Source organism: Onychomys torridus, chromosome 7 (assembly GCF_903995425.1).
Source record: "Onychomys torridus chromosome 7, mOncTor1.1, whole genome shotgun sequence".
Lineage (NCBI taxonomy): Eukaryota > Metazoa > Chordata > Mammalia > Rodentia > Cricetidae > Onychomys > Onychomys torridus.
Window position 1 is genome coordinate 113852119 of NC_050449.1, and position 24103 is coordinate 113876221.

At 48.6% G+C, this 24103-nt stretch overlaps 1 protein-coding gene across 7 annotated transcripts in view; it reads left to right on the plus strand.

Moving 5' to 3' along the window:
* Trak1 (trafficking kinesin protein 1) overlaps positions 1-24103 on the plus strand; it is a 104254-nt gene that overhangs the window by 26450 nt on the left and 53701 nt on the right. For 2 of the 7 annotated variants that reach the window (XM_036193993.1, XM_036193994.1), the window contains exon 1: positions 15994-16363. The exons of 4 other annotated variants lie outside the window; for them this stretch is intronic. In XM_036193993.1, coding sequence (XP_036049886.1) covers positions 16231-16363 — 133 coding nt within the window. In that variant the 5' untranslated portion in view covers positions 15994-16230. Of the gene's footprint in view, positions 1-15992; positions 16364-24103 lie in introns of those variants that run through there. One more of the 7 variants, XM_036193991.1, reaches the window with a different exon arrangement.

Below are 24103 nucleotides of genomic sequence, written 5' to 3' on the forward strand. Positions count from 1 at the left end.
TATTCAAGTGACAGCTGCTTTTCTCTCCTTCTTCCTCTCCCCTTCTCTCTTCTTTTAATGCTGGCATTTGAACCAAAGGTCTTGTACATGCTAGGCACTAAGCAAGTACTCTACCAGTTCTCAGTGCATCCAGACTTTAAAGGGTTGCCTTTTATAAAATTTCCTTTTTTTGGATAGAATCTCACTAGGTGGCCCAAGATGGCCTATGTAGTCTAGGCTGGCCTCAAACTGTGGCGATCCTCCTGCCTCAGCCTCCAATGCTGAGAATATAGGAGGGCACTACCACACCAAGCAATAAATGCTGCCTTATTTTCTCCCACAGTAAGATAAATCCAGAGCCTCCAACATGTGGGGCGAGTGCTCTGCCATTGAGCTAGCCTCCATCCCTGTAGTTCTGTTCTTTAGAAGGTCACAAGGTCTGGGTCTGGAGAGGTGGCTGAGCAGTAGGAGACCAGAGCTCAGCACCCGAGTGGGGCAGCTCACACCCATCTGTAACTCCAGCTTCCGGAAACTGGGTGCTCTCTTCCGGAGTGTGTGAGCTGCACTCATCCATAGGCCTACACCCAGATATACACATATACACATAATCTAAAAAATCTGAAGATGAAATTAATGTCTCCTTTGTCATTTACATATCTGTTTATTTCTCATTATTATACCCCATGTGTCATCATGCTACCCTCTTTTAAAGACAATCCTGCTTCTCTGCTGGCGATGTCACTCGCTGAGAACCAGTTTGTGGTACATCACCGAGCTTTCTGCAGTTTTCACTAGCCTAGACCAGTTGCTCCAATTCCAAGATCATTTATAATAAACACATTAGCACTGAAGGCCTCTACTTTAGGGTGTGTTCAGGACTGTTCTCAGGTTCTCTGTATTAAATACTAATAAGAAAGGAATTTTGTTTGGATTGACCTGTGAGTTTTTCCTCGATGCAATCCACACAGTATCTTTTTGAGCACTGCTGATAACCAGTGTCAATAAGAACAAAAAACAGAATAATCCCATGCCTAGAGTGTCTAATGTGCCTCACAGTGGGTCAGAGTTCTTTGTGAGTCAGTTTTGTTTAGCCAGGGCATACGCACCAGCAAGGGATGTGGGATTGTGCATGGGAAGCCAAGTCACTTCTCTTGTAGGTTCTGTATGTTTCCCACTGTAGAAGTCCACAGTAGAACTATTTGTGAGAAAGTGTTGTGTCCCTGCTCTTCTGTCAGCGCCTCACTGTTGTCTCTGCCACGGGAGACTCCTGGTTCCTCCTCACACAGCGATTGGCCATGGACGTGTGCAGTGTAATTAGAGCATCATTCATGGATGCACACGACCATTTTACAGGACTGTCACAGAACTGACGCATTGCAGGCAGGCAAGGCTGCTTTGCTCTAGCACCAGCCCATGGTTTTTCGAGACAGTGTAGCTTTGCACCTTTCCTGGAACTCACTTGGTAGCCCAGGCTGGCCTCGAACTCACAGAGATCCGCCTGCCTCTGCCTCCCGAGTGCTGGGATTAAAGGCGTGCGCCATCACCGCCCGGCCAGGTCTTTTTTTTTTTTTTTTTTTAATCAGGAGACACAAACAGGGATGCCTCTCTTGTTTATTTTCAGTTACATGAGTAAGAAACCCTGTTAGGGTCACCAGTGGTTCTGCAGCGTATAACACAACTGGAGGGGCCGGAATGAGCATGGAGCAGGTCTTACAAGTGCTTACAGCTGGGTGTGGCAGAGTCTCGTTGATTCATTCTTCCTGCAGATTCTGTGCTCAGCCAGGTGGTCAGCTGTCTTGATGGATCTGGAGAGATGGCTTAGCAGTTAAAGGCACTTACTTCTCTTGCGGAGGACCTGAGAGCAGTCTCCAGCACCCACATCAGGCAACTCACAGCTGCTCCACAGGATTGGGTGTCCTCTTCTGGACTCTGCAGGCATTGCACTCGCAAGTACACACACCCACAAAAGCACAAACACATATAATTATTTAATTATATAATTAAAAATAAAAGAAATATATTTTTTTGCATTAACTTTGAGATGCAGGACTTAAACTGAAATCCTAGGACCCCCAAATGGTCTGTAAAGAAAATTTAGAGTTTTGTGAATTTAGTTATTTGCATTAACTTCAGACTGAAATGTAACATTATCCTCCATGTCAGACTGGCAGACAAGGCTGAGTGTGAGCAGCAGAATATGCAACTTTGTTACCAGTCGAGGTCAGAGCCGCTTGTATGCGGCACAGCAGCTGGCAGACACTGCAACTGCCTCTCTGCCTGTCACTGGGTTGAAGATGCTGGGTATTGTTTCCAGTGCAATGGACCGCCTTATTAATGTGTTTATTAGTTGCTCTTATGTTACGGCTTTGACTCTCCTTGGGTTTTAGTAACTACGCAGACGAAGCTGTTTCCCTTTGCGCAGACGTTAAGTGCAGGTGGTGTGTAGAAGGCGCCAGTTAGGGACCCTATCTGTCTGGTGTCTGGTTTTTTATTTATTTGTTTGTTTATTCTCAAGAAAGAGTTTCACTATGTAGCACTGGCTGGCCCCGAACTCAAAGAGATCAACTTGTCTCTGCCCCCTGAGTCCTGGGGTTAAAGGCATGTACCACCATGCCTGGTCTTACTGTTTTCTCTTTTTCTTTTTTGTGGTATCCGTGTGTTCATATGCATATATGCATATATGTATGTGCATGTAGAGGCCAGAGGTTGTCGTGACCTTTGTCTATCCCTCTCTAACGTATGTTTGTTTGGGTCTCACCATGTGTGGTGGCTGAATGAAAATGGCCCCACAGGCCTGTAGGAGTGGCACCATTAGTATGAGTGGCCATGTTGGCTTTGTTAGAGGAAGTGTGTCACTGGGGGTGGGCTTTGAGGGCTCAGAAGCTTCCAGCTGTGATGATAACGGACTAAACCTCTGAACTGTAAGCCAGCCCCAATCAAATGTTTTCCTTTGTAAGAGTTGTTGTGGTCATAGTGTCTCTTCACAGCAATAGAACCCTAAGTAAGACACTATGTGTCCCTTGCTGGCCTGGAACTCACAGAGATTCACCTGCCTCAGCCTCCGAAGTGCTAGGATTAAAGGTGTGCGCCACCATGCCCAGCTCACTGTCAGCTTACGTTTTGAGACAGGCTCTCTCACTGCACTTGGAGATCACTAACTCAGCTTGACTATCTGGTCAGGGAGCCCCAGGGGTCCTCCTCTCTCCTCTTTCATAGAGCTGGGGTTGCAGGTGTGTTCCAACATGCCTGGCTTTTTACGTGGGTGCCAGGGATTGCACAGCTGTAGAATATTAGTTAAAGATGTGTTACAGTTGTTTATGCTGTGGACCATTTGTTTAATGATGCAAAGATGTGCTGCATTCTTTTATGTTGCATTTGTTTAACTCTGTGAAGCTGTGTTACTGTGCCTGTCTAAAACAGCTGATTGTCTGATAAAGAGCCAATAGTTAGGCAAGAGAAAGGATAGTTGGGGATGCCAGGCAGAGAGAATAAATAGGAGGAGAAATCTGAGGGGAGAAGGATGGAGGAGCAAGAAAAGAAGGGGGCAGTAATCCACCCAGCCAGCCAGCCAGAACAAGAAGGAAAGAAAGATATACAGAAACAGAGAATGGAAAAGCCCAGAGGCAGAAGGTAGACAGGACAGGTTAGGTCAAGAAAAGCTGGCAAGAAACAAGCCAAGCTAAGGCGGGCATTCATAAGTAAGAATAAGCCTCCATGTGTGATGTATTTGGGAGCTGGATGGCAGGCTCCTAAAAGAGCAAAGTGTTAACAAACAACCAGCGATAAGGCAAAGGCACTTTATCGACTGAGCTATCATCCCGGCCCTGTTTGGGTTTTGTGTATCTGTTTACACGTCCGTAACCCAGGTGATACGTGACTCGGCACAGTGAATCATGGGCATCAGGCCACTGTGAGTGTCCTCCTGTTCCCTCCTAGCTCCATTATCAACATTGTGTAGGGCAGTGTCCTCTGTTGCCGGTGGAGTTGGGGGTACAGGACTCCTTAAGGTGAGAAACCAGAAGTGGGTAGTTACATCTTACTCTGCAGCCAGAGTAGACTCTTCCTGGCTGTCGGTTTGGGCTAAGACTCGGACCCCCCTCTGGCTGACGAGAAGGAAAGTTTCCACATCTTCCTTTTGGAGTGGCTTTCCTCCACATTGACCTTTTCAGAGTCCTCCAGCGCTTCCCCAGCTAACTGTTGATGAATCTGAGAAATGCAGAGAATAAGAAAGACTTCCAGATTACATGCGCATGAGTATTGGGTATTTGAGGTCAGACGGCTGAACAGGAAGTAAGAACAGTTCATGTTTAGCACTTCCTATGTGCAGGGCCTTCTCACCCTCACTCCTGCTGTCCCTGTTTCATAGCTGAGAATCCTAGGAACCAGAGAAGTTAGGAAGCTTCCCCACAGAGACACAGCAAAAAGGGTGCTGAAACGTAGGTCACCTTGTCATGTCCTGCCCTCTCTGAGAGCAGCCGAAAGGGGAGAGAAACCCAAGGCTACCGCTCACCTGATAAAACCCAAAAGACAAAGCTCAGTTCCTCGAGACCTCAGTGTTAGGATCTGTTAAAAACTTATTTATTTATAAACTATGTATTCAATAATTCATTTTCCATGGCTCACGGTCACATAACATGTGCTACATAGACGGACACAGTTTCATGTCATTGCTCTGTGATGTCCAGCTGCCTTGTGTGGTCTGATGGTGTCCTGTGTGCAGTAGACCAGTCAGCAGGCACAAGGGGAAAGGTCACCATGTGTGGTGTTAGGTGGACATGCTCCTGTGGGTCGCTCTTCCCTAGCCTCCTATGGTTAACACACATTGATCCAAGAAGGAATTCTGTGTCACACCTGGGGTCTGCTGACCACCCCACCTCTGAGGTGACGGGAAAGAGCAGGTCCCCAAGCAAACAGGTTTCAGAGCATTGGCCCAGTGTTTGCTCTCACTGTGAAGAAATCTAAGCAGCCAGTGTATTCAGGGTAGGTCAGGCACAGCAGGCCTTCTAGTGCTTGGATTCTGCCGAGGTTTTCTGACTAAGGAGGTGAACACATCTCTGCAGTTTTGATCTTCTCCATGTCTTTACCTGGTATTGTGGCGTGTACAGGTTTGTGGTGGGGTAGTAAGGACAATGGTCTCCTCTCTGGGGCATCCTGTCCTCTGGGACACCGTGACTGTGCTGCCCTGCTCCTCCTGGCAGGTTGGGGGCAGCGTCCAGCCATGTGCTGGCTGGATGTGGGAACACACTTCTGTTCTGCTTCCAGGGTCTTTTCCTGGCTGATCTCACACACCGAGGGGCCTCACCTCCAGAGAGCGCCTACTGGTAGGGTACCAGGGTGCTGATTGACTATGGAGAGCCTTATTCAAAGTGTTCCCACTGGAGTTTACTCTGTTATGCAGTTAAATCATTTGCAGCAGTGGCCGCCCCTCCCCCTTCTCTCGTTTTAATCCCTCCCCCTCCTCCCTTGCCCCCTCCCCTCCTCATCTTCCCTTTCCTCTTCCTCCTCACGCTCCCCCACATCTCCTCCCACACATACTCTATCTGCCTTCTCAGAACCTTTCTGCTCCTTGAACCCACTGTAGCCCAGGCTGGCCATGAACCTCAGCCTCCCCCAGCTGGGATTCCAGGCCTGTGCCACCATGCCTGGCACAAATGTGCATTTCATACTTAGATTTTTCAGTTCCCCTGATAGCTCTTTTTAAAGCTGAGTGTGAGTTATTTATTTGTTAAGTTAGCACATTGCTTAATAAAGTCCGGGGTTTTCTCCTCCTCCTCTCTCCTCTTGCTCTCCCAGCCCTGCCATAGATAATCTTGCTTCTAGATGTCAGGGCCAACAGTGTAGTATATATAAGCTGTTTGTCCCCAACCACCAGACGTAGACTTTTCAGATGTCTGAGCATACCCTAAGATTTCTTATGAGGTGTCTGAGGAAGGAAACCTTCACTTTACTGTTGTTTATACAGGTAACCAATATCCAGGAATGGATGCTCAGAGAGGGTAAAGACAGATAGTCTGGGAGTGTGATTGGTTATTTCAGGATGTGTGTGTGTACAGCTAACCAAGAATGCATGTATACACAAGTGTGTACTCACACGTGCATGTATATACACACCTGGGGAGGGTCAGTGAAGAGGCCAATCTTATCCAGGTGGAGCTGGACAGGATGGAAGGAAGGACAGACAAGAAAGTGGATGAGAGTCTGTGGAGGATCGAAAAGAGATCAAGTTGCCAGAGGGATTTGCCAAAATGCACCTGTGACAGTACCTTCCTGAGTATAGCCCCGAGTTTCTTCCATGCGAGCAGAGAGCCCTTCCTGCCACTTTGCTCATGGGTAAAGACCGTGGAGGTCCAGGACCCGTGCCCTCACCTTGTAAATTCCTTCCATCAGCAAGGCCTGGTCCCACATTGCTCTGCAGTAGCTGGCTCAGAGGGGGCAGCTGTGGGAACGAAGGGGGCAGTGTGGTCCTGCCACCACCGCGTCCCTTCACACAGGAGCCACTCCACCTAGCCGTGGGCCTGGGCACTGCTGTGGAGGGATGGAGTTGCCTATTGAAAGCTGCTACATGTAAGAATGCCTGGCTGCCCTCAGCCTCCTGGACGGTTTCTGGAGAGCAGCCCACACTCATGTCCCATGTCTGTCATCTGGAGCCTTTCATCTTTTTGATCAAAACAGATTCCAACAATATCTTTTTCTGCTCAAGAACAACATGGTTGGCAAGCTGTTCCTTGCAGATTGTTTTCTCCTGGTGTTCATTCTGTGAGTTGGAGACAGAGCTGGACCCAGCTTGGGAGGAAGACCAACACGACAGCTCAGCGGTCACTTCCTGTCTCCCAGGCTGCCACTGTTGTGTGGGGTCTGGGCAGGAGCAGGGGCTGGGCAGGAGCGGGGGCTGGGGTCTTTTGAGGCTGTGGTTTATGTGTGTTTTGAAGTGATGGCATCAGCTGTGAGCCATGCTGGTCATGGGCATGAGATTTCTCCCCCGGACCTTCTGTGCTGACAGGTGGGGGACTCAGCCCGCTCAGGCTTCTTCCTAATGCCAAGATACATTCTCTCCCCCTGCACTTGCAGCGAGGAGGCTGATGTTAATGACAGCTGCCCAGAGACCTAGACACTGGTCTCTCTGCTTGAGGGTGCTTCTATGAATGGTGGTCTCCACCCCTGCCTTCCTGGGGGTGGGGGTGGGGTGGCCTGTGCCTGGGGGGTGGGGGGTGGGGTGGCCTGTGCCTGGGGGGTGGGGGGTGGGGTGGCCTGTGCCTGGGGGGTGGGGGGGGGGTGGCCTGTGCCTGGGGGGTGGGGGTGGGGTGGCCTGTGCCTGGGGGGTGGGGGTGGGGTGGCCTTCCTGGGGGGGGGGGGTGGGGTGGCCTGTGCCTGGGGGGTGGGGTGGGGTGGCCTTCCTGGGGGGTGGGGGTGGGGTGGCCTGTGCCTGGGTTAGAAGGAGCAGTTGACAGCAAGCGGTTCCTTGCAGCTTGTCTTCTGCTGTGAGGCCTCACGGGCTGGCAGGGCCGTTTCCAGCACTGAAGACTGGAGTGATAAAGCTGGACTGTCATGCTGAGTGAGCCCTCTCTCTGGTCAGGCTCTCCCTGTCTTCTGCCTCAAGCCTCCTGGCTCCATCTGGGTATGGGCAAAGGTGGTAGTGCTCTTTGGGGGATGAAAGGTCTAGAGCCTGGGGACATGTTTCAGATGGGGCTTGGGGGCCTGCAAATATCTACAGCGGGCTCCTGGTACTTAGGGTTAAGCATGGCATTCCGAGTGTCCTTCCTCATTTGATGATGCATGTTTTTCTCTCTTTTCCAATAATTGTGTGTGTGTGTGTGAGTGTGTGTGTGTGAGTGTGTGTGTGTGTGTGTGAGTGTGTGTGTGTGTGTGTGTGTGTGTGTGTGTGTGTGTACATGTGTGCTGCTGCACCTGTGGAGTTTCAGGGGAGGCTGAGAAGACAGCTTCAGCCATCGTTCCTCATTCACATTTTTGTTTGAGACAGGGTCTCTCATTGGCCTGGAACTCACCAAATTATACGAGGCTAGCTGGCCAGTGAGCCTCAGGGATCTGCCTATGTTCATCTCCCCGGGACTAGGGTTACAAGTGCAGGCTACAACACCTGGCTTAAAAACATTGTTTTATGTATTTGAGCGTTGTACCCGCATGTATGTCTGTGTACCATGTGAGTACTTGGTACCCCTAGAGGCCTGAAGAGGTCATCAGATCCCCTGGAGTCACAGACTATTGTGAGTCACCATGTGAGTGCTGGGAATTGAACCCAGATCCTCTGGGAGCCTCTCTCCAGCCCACACATCCTGCTTTTTAAGCACATATATTGGGGATCAAGTCCAGGTCCTTACATTACAAACTGAGTTATCCCCGCCCATCTCCCCTCAGGAGTCTTTCAGCTGGTAAAGAAGTTACCTTCTCTCAGCAGTTACTTAGCTTTCTGGTGCTTAGGACAGATGGCCACACAGCTGGTGCCCTGGAGCAGTAGACATCCCATCACTTCCGGTTCTGAAGGTCAGGAGCCCAGAGTCCAGGGGGCTGTGAGGAAGACCTCATACCATTCCACTGCCCCTGGCACCCTGTGACTGTCCTGTGACTTTGAAGGACACCGGCCATTGGATTTGGTCTATGTAATTTAGGACGATATCATCTTAACTTAGATCCATAGCTTCCAATGGTAATTTTTTCCTTTTAAATTACATTTTCCCTGATTTCTCTTTCTGAGGGGTAGGGTGGGGGTGCATGTGAGCCACAGCACACACGTGGAGGTCAGAGGACACCGGTGAGACTCGGTCCTCGCCCTCCTCCAGTGGTCCCACAGATTGAACTTGGGCTGTCAGGCTAAGCGGCGGGTGCTTTTACCCACTGGGCTGTCTTGATGGTCCAGGGGGTAAATCTTCACACAGGTCTTCGGCCTTCAGTCTGCTGTTCTCTGAAGGGACACAGGATTTGCCCTTGAATGCTGTGACATAACCTACTCTCCCAACCTCTAGATCCACCGTCCTGGGATCCACATACAGATCTGTTCGTGTCTTGCTGTATCTGTTAACTGGGTCCTTTACACTTTGACCTCAAGAATTTACCCCTACTCCACCCTATGTGGGGCAGTCTGCTCTCCTCTGGAGCCTTTTTGCTGCCCTGGGTCTGACCCTCCTCTTGTCTGGGTGTCATTTACACCCACAATGCCAGGCTTTTCTGTTCCTGGTACCTTGTCCTCATCCACATCCGGCTGGTGTATTCATAGCCACCCTACACAGAGATGCATTAAGCAGTCTTCCAGAAGGTGGGGTGGCAGGGATGGAGCAGTAAGGCACACCTACCCGACTTCCTAAGATGGATTAAAATAGCTCCCTGTTAGTTTTCTGTCCTGCGTGGATCAGTTGGTGTGCTCCCTGCTTGCCTTTTTTCTGGATATTCCATTCCCTGTGGTGTCATGGCTTACAATGATGCCACCTGTTCCCTTTAAAAACAATTAGCTGTATTTTCCCCTATAGTATTTAAATTGTCACAATGTGGTCCAGCTCTTTTAAGCTGGCTTTGTCCATTCTCTCTTCCTGAGACATTTGGGAATGACCTTTGCTTCTTCAGAACCTGGGCTTACAGACCCATCATGATCCTTCCCTGCTCCTTCAGCCTGTGGAGTCAACAGCTCTGCAGGGAGCCTGAGTGTTCCCTGACCCAGAGTGGGTCCTGGAGTGCCCATGTACTGTAGTAGGGGAGGGGTGTTCTGTGCACTGTTGTAGGGGAGGGGTGTCCTGTGCACTGTTGTAGGGGAGGGGTGTCCTGTGCACTGTTGTAGGGGAGGGGTGTCCCGTGCACTGTTGTAGAGGAGGGGTGTCCCGTGCACTGTTGTAGGGGAGGGGTGTCCCGTGCACTGTTGTAGGGGAGGGGTATTTCATGTACTGTTGTAGGGGAGAAGTGTCCTTGCCAGGCTACACTATGGCAAAGCTGGAAGCAGTGTTTCTTTTTAATATCAAGAAGTCACAGCAAGGATGTAGGAGGTGGCTCGAGGGTGCCATGCTATCTGCTCATCCACGAGGACCTAAATTAGGACTCTCAGAACCCAAATACAATGCCAGGCAACTGTGGCAGGACCCAGTTCTCGGCAGGTGGAGACCGGGAGTCCCTGGAGCAAGCTGACTGGCTAGGCTAGCAGAATCACCAGCTCTGGTTTTAATGAGGACCTCTGTCAATATATATGAGATGGAGCGTGACCGATTAAGACACCTGATGTAGCTTCTGGCCTCCATATGCACTTGCACACATATGTACATGTACCTAAGCACACCTGTGAACATGCACACACACACACACACACACACACACACACACACACACACACTATATACACATACACATGCAATGAAGAAGTCACACTGACCCAGGGTTGGTGGGACAGACCTGTAACCCAATCTACTTGTGAGGCTGAGACAGGAAGATCAGAATTTGAGACCAGCCTGGTCTACATAGTAAGTTCAAGGCCAGCCTTGGCAACTTAGTGAGACTTTGTCTCAAAATAAAAATACGATAGGGCTGCAGATGTCACTCACTGATAGAGCACAGATCCCAAGGTCTACCCCTACTGACAGGAGCATTCTTTTCACTATGTAGACCAGGCTGGCCTGGAGCTTACAGCGATTCCCCCTGCCTCTGTGGTGTAGGTTACAAGTGTCCCCAGCAACACCTGCTTCTGTTTGTTTTTCGTGAGCTGCTAACTCTAGTTCTCATCTTGTCCACACAGCTCTCTTCTCTCTTTCAAATTACATTTGCGGTCAACCCCACCCCACTTTGGTGTTCTCTGGGTCACTGATGAGGGAGCGGGCAGGCTTGTCCATAATGGCCGCTCTGAGTGTTTGCTGTGGATCCTGGTCAGGTGGTGCTTGTCATCTGAGTCCCTTTCCTTGTGCACACAGTGGGAGAGCAGATGACCTGTGGGGTCTGAGGATGATGTGCGGTAGAAAGTCCCGCCTCTAGATTTTATTTCAGATTTATCTATTATATTGTCTGTTTTGTTTTGTCTGTGCACTTTGTATGTGTCTGGTGCCCGGGGAGGTCAGAGGGGGTGTTGGAGTCTCGGTAACTAGAATTACAGATGGTTTTGAACCATCGTGTGGGTACTGGGAACTGAAATCTGGGTCCTCTACAAGATCAACAAGTGCTCTTGAGCCCTGGGCCATCTCCAGCCCCTGTGCTGTGCGTTAATCTTTTAATCATCCTTGCAGAGATATGGATGGATCATTTCCTCCTTCAGAGCCTATTGGGGGGTCCTTTGCTTGTGCTCACTGATGCATTCTGGTTTGTTCACACACCCCGTGTGTGTGTGTGTGTGTGTGTGTGTGTGTGTGTGTGTGTGTGTGTGCATGAGTGTGCTAGTGCATGTATGTTCTGTTCTCTGTGGTATGGTATGTTCATGTGGGCACATGTATATAGGTGCACATGCATATGTGTGTGCACACATGTGGAGGCCAGAGGTCGACACTGGTTGTCTTCCTTCATCTTCCCTTTGTTACTGAATCCTAGTCTGTGGCAGTTTGAATACAATTGGCCCCTGTAAGGTCATAAGGAGTGGCACTATTAGGAGCTATAGCTTTGTTGGAGTAGGTGTGGTCTTGTTGAAGGAAGTGTGTTACTGTGTGTGTGCATGCATGCTTTGAGGTCTCCTTTGCTCAAGCTACTCCCAGTGACACAGACCACTGTTGCCTGTGGGTCAAGATGTAGAACTCTCAGTTCCTTCTCCAGCACCATGTCTGCCTGCATGCCACCATGTCACACCATGATGATAATGGTCTAAACCTCTGAACTGTAAGCCACCAGTGAAATGTTTTCTTTATAAAAGTTGCTGTGGTCATGGTGACTTCGTAGCAATAGAAACCCTAACTAAGGGTCTTTCACTGAACCTGGAGCTGGTCTGTTCGGCTAGTCTAGACATCCAGCTTGCTCTAAGGGTTCCCTATAGTAGGAATTTTAAAGGTACTTGTTAATAAAACTCAAACCCGAGGCCAGTTATTGGGTGAATGCTGGAAGGTCAGAGAAGCAGAACAAGCCACAGCTACCTCACCTTGCTAGTTCCTCAGGTGATCCTGTTTCCTCAGACTGGAAGCTTCTGTGTCCTCATTCCAATCACTCTCAGCTGAACTCTGCTGCTCCAAAGCCTGAACGCTTAACCAACCAAATGCTTAACTAACTACATGCTTTTTCCTCTAGTTCCTGGTCCTCACGCCTTATATACCTTTCTCTTTCTGCCCCCACTCCCTGGGATTAAAGGTTGGGTTTCTGGGATTAAAGGCGTGGGTCACCATGCTTAGCTGTTTCTAAAGTGGTTTTGAACTCAGAGATCCGATAGCTCTGCCTCCCAAGTGCTGGGATTAAAGGCGTGTACCACTACCACCCAACTTCTGCTATAGCTTACTCTTCCCATTTTCTAGCCACCATTTTTGGCTTTGTTCTAGTGGCTGTCTGTTCTCTGACCCCAGATTTGTTTATTTCGGGGAACACACAATATTTCAGGGAACACAATACCCACCACAGTTCCCTTTCTCCACCACCAGAGTGCTGGGTTACAGGTGGACCACTCCACCTGCCTGACTTTCACCTGGTAATGGGAATCCAAGCTCTGTCCTCGTATCTGCACAGCAGGTGCCTTAACCACAGGACCATCTCCCCAGCGCCGCTTTCCCAGGCTTTAAACATTGAAATGTGTGTGCAGGTTTGTGCTGATACAGGTTGTGGCCAAAACCACTTTGCTTTGCTGCTTAGTGTTCACTGCTCCCAGGCAGCTCATGACTTCTGCTCTGCTGCAGCGTGTGTGTGTGTGTGTGTGTGTGTGTGTGTGTGTGTGTGTGTGTGTGTATGTGTGTGTGTGTGTGTATGTGTGTGTGTGTGTGTATGTGTGTGTGTGTGTGTGCGCGCGCGCGCGCGCGCGCGTGCGTGCACATGAATGGTGCTTCTACCTCCTCTCCCTAATTATAGCTGGGGATCTGTACTCATAATTGCTCATGCTGGGTTATTTCCTTTTTATAAAGAGTTAGTGGTGAGGATGCTTGCAACCAGCATTTCTTGCTAGCTTGCCTTGTCCTAAACCCATGCTGATGTCCATTAGCTCTAGCCCCGCCCCATCCCTGCAGCAGGTACTGGCATCACCTCCACTTAGCAGACATCTCTGGTATTTCTAGCAAGGTCAGAGACAATAACTGCCATCCACCCACCTGTTAGCCTTTGCTTGTATATGTGATGAGGCATAGATAAATATTAATGAAGTTCATAGCACTGTAAGATCCATGTGCCCAGCTGTAGTGGAAAGGGTTTGTAGCTTCATTGAAGATTTCTACATGCCCCAAGGAGCTTCATTTTCTTATTTCTCATTTTTTATTTATTTGTATGCATGTGCATGTGGGTGCACATGTATGCAACTGTGTTAGCCTTTGCATTCCTGTGAGTCCAGAGATCAACACTAGATGCCTTCTTCTCATGCTCTCCATTTTATTTTTGGGGACAGAGTCTCTCTTTGAACCTAGAACTTGCCATTTGAGACAGACTAGAGACTAGCTATTTAGTGAGTACCCAGTGACCTCCCCATCTTCACTCCTCAGTACTGCTGTTCTAGGCTTAGGGGCCATTTCTAGCTTTAAAAACAAAACAGACTTGGGCGCTGTGGGGATCTGTACTCCTCACTGAGTCATCTCCACATGCCCTCTTTTTTTTTTGAGACAGGGTTTCTCTGTAGCTCTGGCTGTCCTGGAACTCACTCTGTAGACCAGGCTGGCCTCGAACTCACAGAGATCCACCTGCCTCTGCCTCCCGAGTGCTGAGATTAAAGGCGTGCACCACCACTGTCTGGCACCCCTTAATCCTTTACCAAACCACCCCCTTTTTAGTTTCTCTCGAAGCTTCCCAAGCTGACAGAATGAGGCAATTCTGTCAATTTTTTGGGAGTCTGTTAATGACTCATTTAACTATGAAGCCTGTCATCTTTTATAAGGAATTTTTTTTATTTAGTTGAGGGTAGGGTGAGGGTGTGCCACATATGTAACTACTGTAGTGTTTAACTGGAGCATAGCAGAGGTTGGCATCCATGGGGTCTGGAACCAAGCATGATGCCAAGAATAGATGGTATAAATATGTGATGGTGATTTCCCAGTTCTACCCATTTTTGTTCTTACTGTCAATATTAAAATTATTTTTATTTGTGTATGTGCCTATGTGAGTTTATGTACATCACATATGTGCAAGTGCCCATGGAGGCCAGAAGATGGCATCAGACAGATACCCTGGGGCTGGAGTTGTAGGTGGTTGTGAGCTGCTTGATGTGGGAACTGGAACCAAACCCAGGTCTTCTGCAAGAGCAGCAAACTCTTAATTATTAAGCCACCTGTCCAGTCTCTCTAGAGATTTAAAAATAAAAATTATTAAACATATTCACAGAATCTCTCATAGCTGAGTATTAGACATTTACAATTTCAGAATTTCCATGCAGAAGTATTTGCTGTTGTTTTGGGGAAAGAAGTGGATACATTTTTGATAGTCAGATTTGGAGATCAGAGCATGGAGCTACTGACATCTAGTAGGTCAAGGTCAGAGTGCTGCAGAACGTTCTGGAATGCCAAGGACAGTCTTCCATAAAGGATTCTCTGAGTGCTGAGAAAAAATGTTTCTGGGATGGAGTTAACCTATAGTAAGCCTAAAAAGATCTGTCCCATTATCCAGTGTTTTATTTTTATAATGAAACATTTTGTTGTTGTTGTTTGTTTTGTTTTGAGACAGGGTTTCTCTGTGTAACTTTGCACCTTTCTTGGATCCAGGCTGGCCTTGAACTCACAAAGATCCACCTGCCTCTGCCTCCCGAGTGCTGGGATTAAAGGTGTGCGACACCACCACCCAGCCTTTTTTTTTTTTTTTTTTTTTTTTTTTTGCTTTGTATCTTTTTTAAAATTTATTTATTAAAATTTTTTCCATTTTACATACCAACCCCAGTTCCCTCTCTCTCTCCCCTTCTCCCGCCTCCTCACCTCCCTCCCACTCTACCCCCATCTACTCCTCAGAGTGGGTAAGGCCTCCCATGGTAGTCAACAAAGTCTCGCATACCAAGTTGAAGGAGAGCCTAGCCCCTCCCCATTGTATCAAGGCAGAGCCAGGCATCCCACCACAGGGAATGGGCTCCAAAAAGCCAGTTCATGCACCTGGGATAAGTCCTGGTCCTGCTGCCAGGGACCCCACAAACAGATCAAGCCACACAACTGTCACCCACATTCAGCGCCGCCCATGATATTTATAATGAAATATTTAAGCATGCCATACTTAGAACTAAGACCATTCACTGTTTCTTTTTATTTCATTTCATTTTTATTTTTATGGATGCAAACCATTCCATGTCCCCCTAGGGAGTCTCTAAACCCCCCTGCCTCACCCCTTCCACAGGGCATCTGCCCCCTGGTGGCCGTTCTTGATTATACACCTAAGCAGCAGGTCCTTTGTAATGGCGGCCCCTCCATTTCTGTGTTGCTACTTGGCTAGAAGTTTGGGTAAAGACACAAGCATTAATAATACTGAATGTGAATGAAAATGTTTTCATTTTCTGGGTCATTCAAATCTTCTTGGACTGGTGTTTGTAAGTTTTAAAATAAAAAAAAATATTAGGACGGGCTATTAAATGTTAATATTAAGTTGAGGAAAGAAAACCAAAAGCAATCCTTTGCAAATTAAAAGGTGGCTGTTTTCAGATGCAGAAAAACCAACTTTCTGGGGTAACCCAGGTTTAGGTACCGGAGCCGGGCCTCCTTCCTGAAAGAGGGTGGGGGTGGCTCTAAGCCCCGCCTACATTCTTCTTTTCTCCGCGCTGCACCTCTGCTCCCAGGATCCTTGGAAGACATTTTCTTCATTTCTGTATCATTTTTCAGAGCTAGCCAGTTTCTATGGCAACAGTTAGATTGAAAGCTGAGCAGCGAGCAGGGGGCGAGGCTTGAGGGAGCCAGCGGGTGGTGGTGTGTGTCTCTGACGTCACCTTTGGGGAATCTGGATAGGATGATTACAGCTACTCCCTTTCAGGGCCGCTGTCCAGTGTGCTTCATCAGCCGGGCGTGCAGGGTCTCTCCACTGCCCTGCCAACAGCCTTCCTTTCCTCGGCTCCCCCACCCTCCCGCCCCTGTAGAGTCTTCCTTGCCCCTGCCCCCTCGCCCATCCTGGCTCCAGACTATCATTAAGAATGCACAGCCAAATTCTGCGGTGTTTGGGGATGCTCTTCTGCCGGGTGTTCTGGAAGGGCTGGGAGGCATGGCAGCGTTTGACTTGACAATTCATGGCGCCGTGAAGTCCGTGCCTTCCTCTGCAAGAATACTGACTATGCAGAAATTCACTGACACGGATTATTATGAACTGGATTGGTATTATGAAGAATGCTCAGACGGTAATTAAGGCCCCTGAGGGAGAGCGGGGATGAGCAGTGGCGGCATTGTACCTCGGGGGAGGGGAGTACCAAATCTTCCCCAGGGAGATGGGGGCACAGGAACTGGCACCCCAGAAGGCACAGCAAGCATGACAGAGGGGATGGCAGGTGGGCAGGGCTCACTCTTGGTGGTGGGTGTTTCTTGCCATGCACAGTCATTTGCTTGGAATGGGGACATAAATGGCTTTCTGTGTGCTGGGTTCTGGGTTTGCAAGCATGGGACTTCTTGAATTTTTGCGTGTCTGTGTATATATGGAAAGTGTGTCCCCTGTGCTCTGGTGGCAGGCTTGGGGCACTAGAGGCTGGAAGTATGTGTTTAGCAGGTCAATAAGTAGGTAGTAGGCCTTGGGACTGGGGGTGTGGGGAGGCTGGGGAGGCAGAAACAGCTTCCCCAGCAGCGGGTGATTCAAATAAATTTTGCTGGCTGCATTCAGCACAGATGGGGCCCAGGAGCCCATGGAAGGGGCAAAGAGAGAAATTGCCCTTCTTTCTGGAGCCATCTGGGTTTGTGTGGAGGGCGTGGCCCTTTCAAGGAAGCCTCTTGGTGGCTGAGGTGTGTGGTTGGACAGGTGTCAGCAGGTTTCAAGTACAGGGGAAACAGTGTTGAGAGGTATTCTGAGAGGGATTGAAGGAAGGGCCTAGTCGGGAGGCAGCGTTGTGGACTGTAAGAGCTTCTTGTCTTCAGTCTCTCTTTGCAAATGACCCTTAAATCACAAGCCTTTACCCAAAGAGACAGTTCATGTGTCTGCTTTGGAAGTCTGTTTTTCGAAGTGAAGGCCTCTCAGCTCCCTCAAGCCCATTAGGAGGTAAGGTTGAGTGCTTATTAATTGACTCACAAGTTTCTGACTGCTCGAGACACAACTGCGCATGAAGACCCTGTGATGTAACAGGCCAAGAGCTGGCCTAGTTAGTAAGCTAAAAGAGCTATGTGATTATCGGTCATCTTCTAATGCCTGGCTGTGGGCTGCAACAGAGAGGCCAAGAGGCTTTCTTGGGCCATGTTCTTAAAAGGTAGAGAGAAACTTTACTCTGTCCCCTGGCAGTAGGTGGAGTTGGCATGTGGGTCTGTCTGATCTGCAAGCATTCTGGGTAATGAGGAGAGTGAGGTGTGTCTGTAGCCTTGGAAAAAGGATAGATGCGTTCTTTTCTTGGCTCTCTCTCTCTCTCTATGTGTATATATATATTAAATCAAGTTCCCATCATGTCACTGCCCTGCGAGAGGCAGTGTGGCTTTTTGCCTTTTGGAAGCCGCCGTTGGCCACTTCTGGTTTCCTTGGTGATTTGTGGGTCACTGGGTGCTCTTAAGAATGCCATTCACTTCTTCTCCAGTGTCTTGTTGGTTTAGGGAGATTCAGTTCCCTTGGGTGATTTGGGTGTGTCCCTGAGCCATCCTCAGGGGAGGAGGACTTAGTGTCTGGACCATGGCTATGCTGTCCAGTTCTCAGGGAAGCCAGCTGCTCAGTACCCCATCTGGAGAGGCATGGGAGACCGTTCTTACCTGCTGTCCACCAGGACTTTCTTACTTCAGGTTCTCAAGAGTCTTTTGGCTGTAGACATCATGATGGGTCCTTCCTGAGAGTGAGGGAAATAGAAGAGGGGATGGCTCATGACCCCAGGGTCACTAAATATTGATCATCAGTTGATTGCCATTGCCATCTGAGTCTGTGGAGAGCAAGGTCTTTGACGTTTTACCTTTGACCCTGTTGTCAGGTGCAGGGGAGAGAAGTTGCTGGGACCAGAACAAGTAGAACGTTCTTAATCCCATTTAAAGATGGCAGGATCGGGGGAAAGGGCCTGGGGCCTGGAAATCACCTGCTTAGGAACCCCACAAATACTGATCTGGGGTTGTTGAACCATTTTTTCTTCCTTTTCCTTCTTGTATGTGTTTGGGGATGTATATGCCAAGTGCCCTTGTGGAGGTCAGAGGGCAGTTTTATGGGGTTGGCTTTCTCCTTCCACCATTGTGAAGCTCCTAAAGATTGAATCCAGGTTGTCATACTGGCACAGTGAATGCTGGTGTTCACTAGCCATCTCTTGGCCCTGGTCTACCATTTCTAACTAGTTGGGTTCTTCCTGGCTTCAGGCAGCTTAGCCTGGAAATAATATTTTTCTTCTTTATGTGGCTGTCTCACACAGCAAATTATTAGACGCTTGCTATATCTGTCTTTATCAGTTGGCCTTTGAATCAATACTGAGGGAAGCTTCAAGGAACGTTCCATGATAATAGCAAAAGGTGAGTCAGTGCTGAGAAAGATGTGAAGTCATCATTTATGATGGAGGTCCTGACTCACACATGATGGACAGAGTTGCACTGAAGGTGGGAATTTGCAATCAGGGCAGCGAGGACCCTCCTCTGTAAGTTGGAACTAGGTGCCAGCTGTGTTCCCTCCTGGACTCTGAGGTCCCAGAGAGTTTCTTCTGGTGCTGAGTTACTGTATCCATCTCCGTGCTCAGTTTCAGGTATGTTGGTCTTGCTCACACATACACACAGTCAGATGTTGAAGGGTCTGACAAGGCTCTGGCGGCATCTTACCCTGAGACTTGGAAGACATTCATTGCTCAGTGCCTTAGAGTGATTTGCAGCTGCCATTGTAGAACCCATCCACATGTACTCAGCATTTAGTCTGAACTCTGAGCCAAACAGTGTTAGTGACTCACATCGGGTGAAGTCTCACTAGTAGCTTTTTTTTTCCAGACAGGTTCTCTTGTAGCCCAGGCTAGCCTTAAACTTGCTTTGTAGTCAAGGAAGACCTTGAACTTTTGACCCTCCTGCCTTCACCTACAGAGTGCGGGAATTACAGTTTAAATTGGCATAAGCAAGACCATTGGGGTGACCTGGACAGCATTTTAAACATCAGTTTAGACTAAAAGATGGATGTGAACAGCTCAGTGATGGTGAAATCACTTGCGTGTTCCCGAATGTGTGAATGGACCTTTGTTGTCGTTTACTTTCTGGGCATAGCATCCTCTGCATCCAGTAGTCAAGAGATGAGTCATGCTCCAGGTGGGGGGTTCCCGCCCCGTCCTCCTTCCCACACTTTGGAGTAACCAACCAGTTTTCTCAGGTGGAAAAGCCCTGATATCCGCCTGTGCTCACTATCTTTAGAACTTAGTCAGTAAGCATGATTTGATAATGCTTATTGAGACTAAACTATTTTTTTACCGAGTGTGTGTATTTGAGATATAGTCTTGCTGTGTAACCCATGCTGGCCTTGAACTCATAGTGATCCTCCTGCCTTAGAGAGGATTCCAGGCATGTGCTACCACGCCTGACTCTTGGTATGTTTTAAAAAGCATTATCTTTAAAGCTTGTATACATAATTTTTCAAAAAATTTGAAATTCTAATTTTGAAACCTGCTCATGATTTCTGCAGCACTGTCTTTCCCAAACAACACAAGTTTAATGTGTTACAAAGGAGCAATCATTTTGAAGTTCTAAAAATTTAACCTAGGTTTAACCTACCCCTAGTTGGAATTTTTTAATGAAATCTTTCTCTTCTCGTGGCTTCCTGCCTGAGCACTCATATGTGATTTGGTACTAGTCTTTATGAAGGCAGAAATTCAGTGTGGCAGGCAGTCTCAGCAGCCTTACAGACTCCTCAGTCCCTCAGCCTCAAGGCTGGATGGAACCCAGACCTCAGCTTTGATGTCCTTGCTGCTCAGATCTCCCTTCCTGGTTACTTGGCAGAGGGCAACAGCTAGAGTGCTCCAGGCCGCAGGAATGTAAGAACTCAGCTGGTTATGGCAAAGCCACTACCTGAAGGGATCATTTCCTTCAGAGGAAGCCAAATCCCAGGGAGCATTTGGTGTTATTTGGCTTGTTGTATATCAGCTGGCTTCTTTATGAAAATCATGTGTGCCTTCATAGTTTTCCCAATTGATTTTTCCCTAAGAATTGCTAGCAGTGTGGACTGATCACTCTGTGAACATACACATTCAAGGTATTTGGAGAAGAGCCTCAGGAAAGGCTTCCTTCCCCGGAGCCCATCTGTTTCTTCCCTTTCAGCACTGGAATCAGATGTCTCCCTTAGCCACATTCAAGGACTAACAGAATGAGTCCAGACCACCACATGCTAGTCTCCTGATTTAAGGTAAATTCTACAAGGAGACACTGCCTAGGTCAGGTGGACCTTAAGTAGTAGGTTTACACAGTTTAACTCGATCTCCTTCTAACTTGATAGACCCTAACTTCTTACCTAACCACCCCTAGGAATGTAGATTGAGCACATAAATTCTCTTTTTGATATACGGATGTTAGCTCTCAGCTGACCGCCTCCCTTCACCACCCCATTTTCAGGTCGTAAAAGAAAGCCTGACACTCACTGCCTGAGGAATCTCCTACCTGCCTTTCCGACCCTGCAGGAATTCAGGCCTGGGGACCTGGCTGGAGGGGAGGATTGTGATTGTTTGGGTATATAACTGTAAAGCTAGAGACTGAATGGTGAATTAAAGCTAATGGACTAAAGAGCTCAGTGTGCTGAGATTCTTCTTCCTGAAAATAGTCCTCACCGTTGGTAGTTCCCTCTCCTGAGCCCCTGGGATGTATAATATTAAGGCTGGTCCTTCTACTATTATACAAGACCAGAGAGACAGAAGAGGCCAGTAGGCATAGACTTGTGGGGCTGGGAGACCAGTCACAGTGCAGCTGGGGGAGGCTGAAGCCAGCGAGTTACAGAGAATCTGATAGAGTCTGTGTTAGTGACTGTTGCAGGCAAAATCAAGCAATGCAGAGGGATCTCTGTCAAGGTAACCTTAACTGTGCATCCTCCTTAGGGCACCATTGCAAGCTATTAGGATTTCGATTTTTCTGTTTTGTTCTAGCAGTGAGAGAAATCTTTTTGGATTTGTGGACACAGCTTGAAGAGGAATGTGGAGTTTGTAAAACCCAGGGTAATGAGGAGAATATGTATGTACCGCTTGGTATGCCAGAGGAGGGCTGGGTGGTTACATTTAGCCTGAGCCATGGATGGTTCCCACACACACTGCTCCCTTTGCTGGGAGTCAGGGCCTGCCTTCCCTGGCTCCCACAGTCCTTGGCCCAGTGCCTTCTCCTCGGATTCCCAAGCACACCCGCAGGAAGTCTCTCTGCTCCAGGGTGTTGGGCAACTCCACCAGGACCAGCTCAGTGCCTTCCTACAGACCAGTGTGCCTGCTTGAGGCGCGGCTGCTGTTTCTCCGTTGCTATGAAACTTTCAGGACGCCACCATTCCTCTTCCTGTCCAGGGGGGAAGGCCAAGAGCCTGACTCACAGTACAGACTTTCCTGCCCGGCTCCCCTCTGTGTCAAGGGCATTTGGCAGGGTGCTGCCATTCCGACAGGTGCTCTGCCTGCCCCTCCTCCAGGGTCCTGTGAACCTCCTTGTCCTTGTTCCCTGAGTGATGCTGGGCGGGTGGCCCTGTGCACACCCGTCCACTCCTGCTGAGCCGGGGCATGCCTGCGACCCTGTCTGGAACCCAGCATGTGCCCCTTGGGCACAGGCTCCGATGGCTCCTCTGGGCAGGTGGCCAAAGGCTCTCCCAAGGACAGTCCTTTAGGACAGTGTTTCAAATTTGGGGCAACTTCAACAATGTCCCTGAGAGATGTGGGAGAGGAAGAGGAATGTTTTGAAAACGACTGCCAGGATGAAGAGAAGGCAGCCACCCTTGAGCAGCATGATACCCTGGACATCTTGGAGGAGGGTAAAGTCTACATTTTACTTCTGTTTGAGCCTTTTCCTATTACTATCTAGACAGGTCAGATTGATCACCGATGTTGCCACATTCTTTTACTTTTAAAATAAGTTCTTAAAGGAGCAGGTAGGTGTGCAAATGGCTTGATGTCCAGGTAGGACACCAGGTGAAGCAGCAGCTGGGCTCCCTGGGACGTCTTCTCAGCCTCCCCAGAGACCGCTAGGATCTGCCTCAGCCCTTCCCGATCCTTGTAAGCACACCCATCATTGGGCACTGTGTGTGGTCCTGCTTCCCACCTCTGGCTTACGCTTTTGGTTTTGAAATCCCTCCAGATTCACAGGGTCTGGGTTGCTTGCCTTTGTGATAGTCCAGCACTGGCTTAGGAGTTTCAGTTGTTTGGGGACTAAGTGGTCTTCAGTAAGTTGATGGGCTCAGGAGAACCAGTCAGCCTTCCTATCAAGCAGAGTGTATTAAACACTAATCACTCGTTTGAAATGGAGATTTTGTTTTCTTTTGGGGTGACAGGGTCTTGCCTATGTGGCCCAGACTATTCTAGGATTGTCCACCATCCTGCTTCTGCCTCTGAGTGCTGGCATTGCCAGAGTGTGCTGTTGCACCCAAATGGGAAATATATATTTTTTTCATTTAGAAGTACTTCAGAGATATCATAGGCTAACATAGTAACCGTCTGACCCTGAGCTTTCTTGGGTGGGGAAGACAGGTTCAGTGAAGTATGCCCAAATATTGGTGCATCTTAACACCAATCAGGCTTCTGGATTTCACCTGCAAACCTAAGAAAAATAATTTTGGAAGCGAAACAGGTTTTTAAGCAGCGACTACACCATTGAGTCTTTTGAGTGACAGCCGTCAGGCTGCCTTAGAATGCTCTATTTTTGTATCTCAGGCTAACTTTTCAGAATTATCCAAACTACTCTAATAGTTAAAGTTCTTTTCTTTTTGACGTTAGTATCCTGAAAGTGCCGTTGCCATGGTACCCTGGAGAGCTACACATATGTGATTGCAGGAAAGGGAAATGGGGCAAGCCAGAGAGAGTGGGAACTTGGTTTTGAGAGCTGGAGCTTATCTGATGTCTCACTAGACTTCGAGACAGTGGGTAGGGAAGGAGTGATGGGTGACAGGGGTAGTGTTGGGATAGAGTGATGGGTGACAGGTAAGAGGGTGTGGGGAGGAATGCCGGGCTGACAGAGGTGGTGGGTTGGGGAAGGAGTGACAGGCTGGTGTCTGGATTCTGATGGAGTAAATGGTCCCTGGGAATGGTCAGAAGAAAGGCATGGTCTTTGCTTGTGGAACCTGGTCCAGCCCAGACACCACCAGCTCTTTTTACTGTCCTGTAAGTCCATTGCTCCAGTGTGGCCCATGCCAGCATTACCAGGAGCTGATGCAGAAGCCTGGGCACTGGCCAAGAACCAGTGACCCTGAATCTGCATTTTAACAAGATTTGAAGATGTGTGCAAGCATCAAAGTGTCGATTTCACGGGCGGTGGTGGCACACGCCTTTAATCCCAGCACTCGGGAGGCAGAGCCAGGTGGATCTCTGTGAGTTTGAGGCCATCCTGGGCTACCAAGTGAGTTCCAGGAAAGGCGTAAAGCTACACAGAGAAACCCTGTCTCAAAAAACAAAACAAAACAAAAAAGTGTTGATTTCAAGCACAAGAAGGTGATTTTTAAACCATTCATGAGCCATGTGGTTCTAAATCAAAGGGTGTGGAGGACTCTGGAATGGTTTCATATGTCCTCAGAGTGGAGGACAGGTTCATGGAACACCTTACAAACTCACAGTTCACATACATGCATACACACACACAAACATGCATACAAATATAAATACACGTGCACATACAGACAGACACATACACATGTATGTGTGTACACATGCACACATTTTTGTTTTTGTTTTTTGAGGCAAGGTGTCACTGTGTAGCCCTGGCTGTCTTGGAACTCGCTCTGTAGGTCAGGCTGGGCTTGAAACTCACAGGGATCCCCCTGCCTCTGCTTCCCATGTGGTAGAATT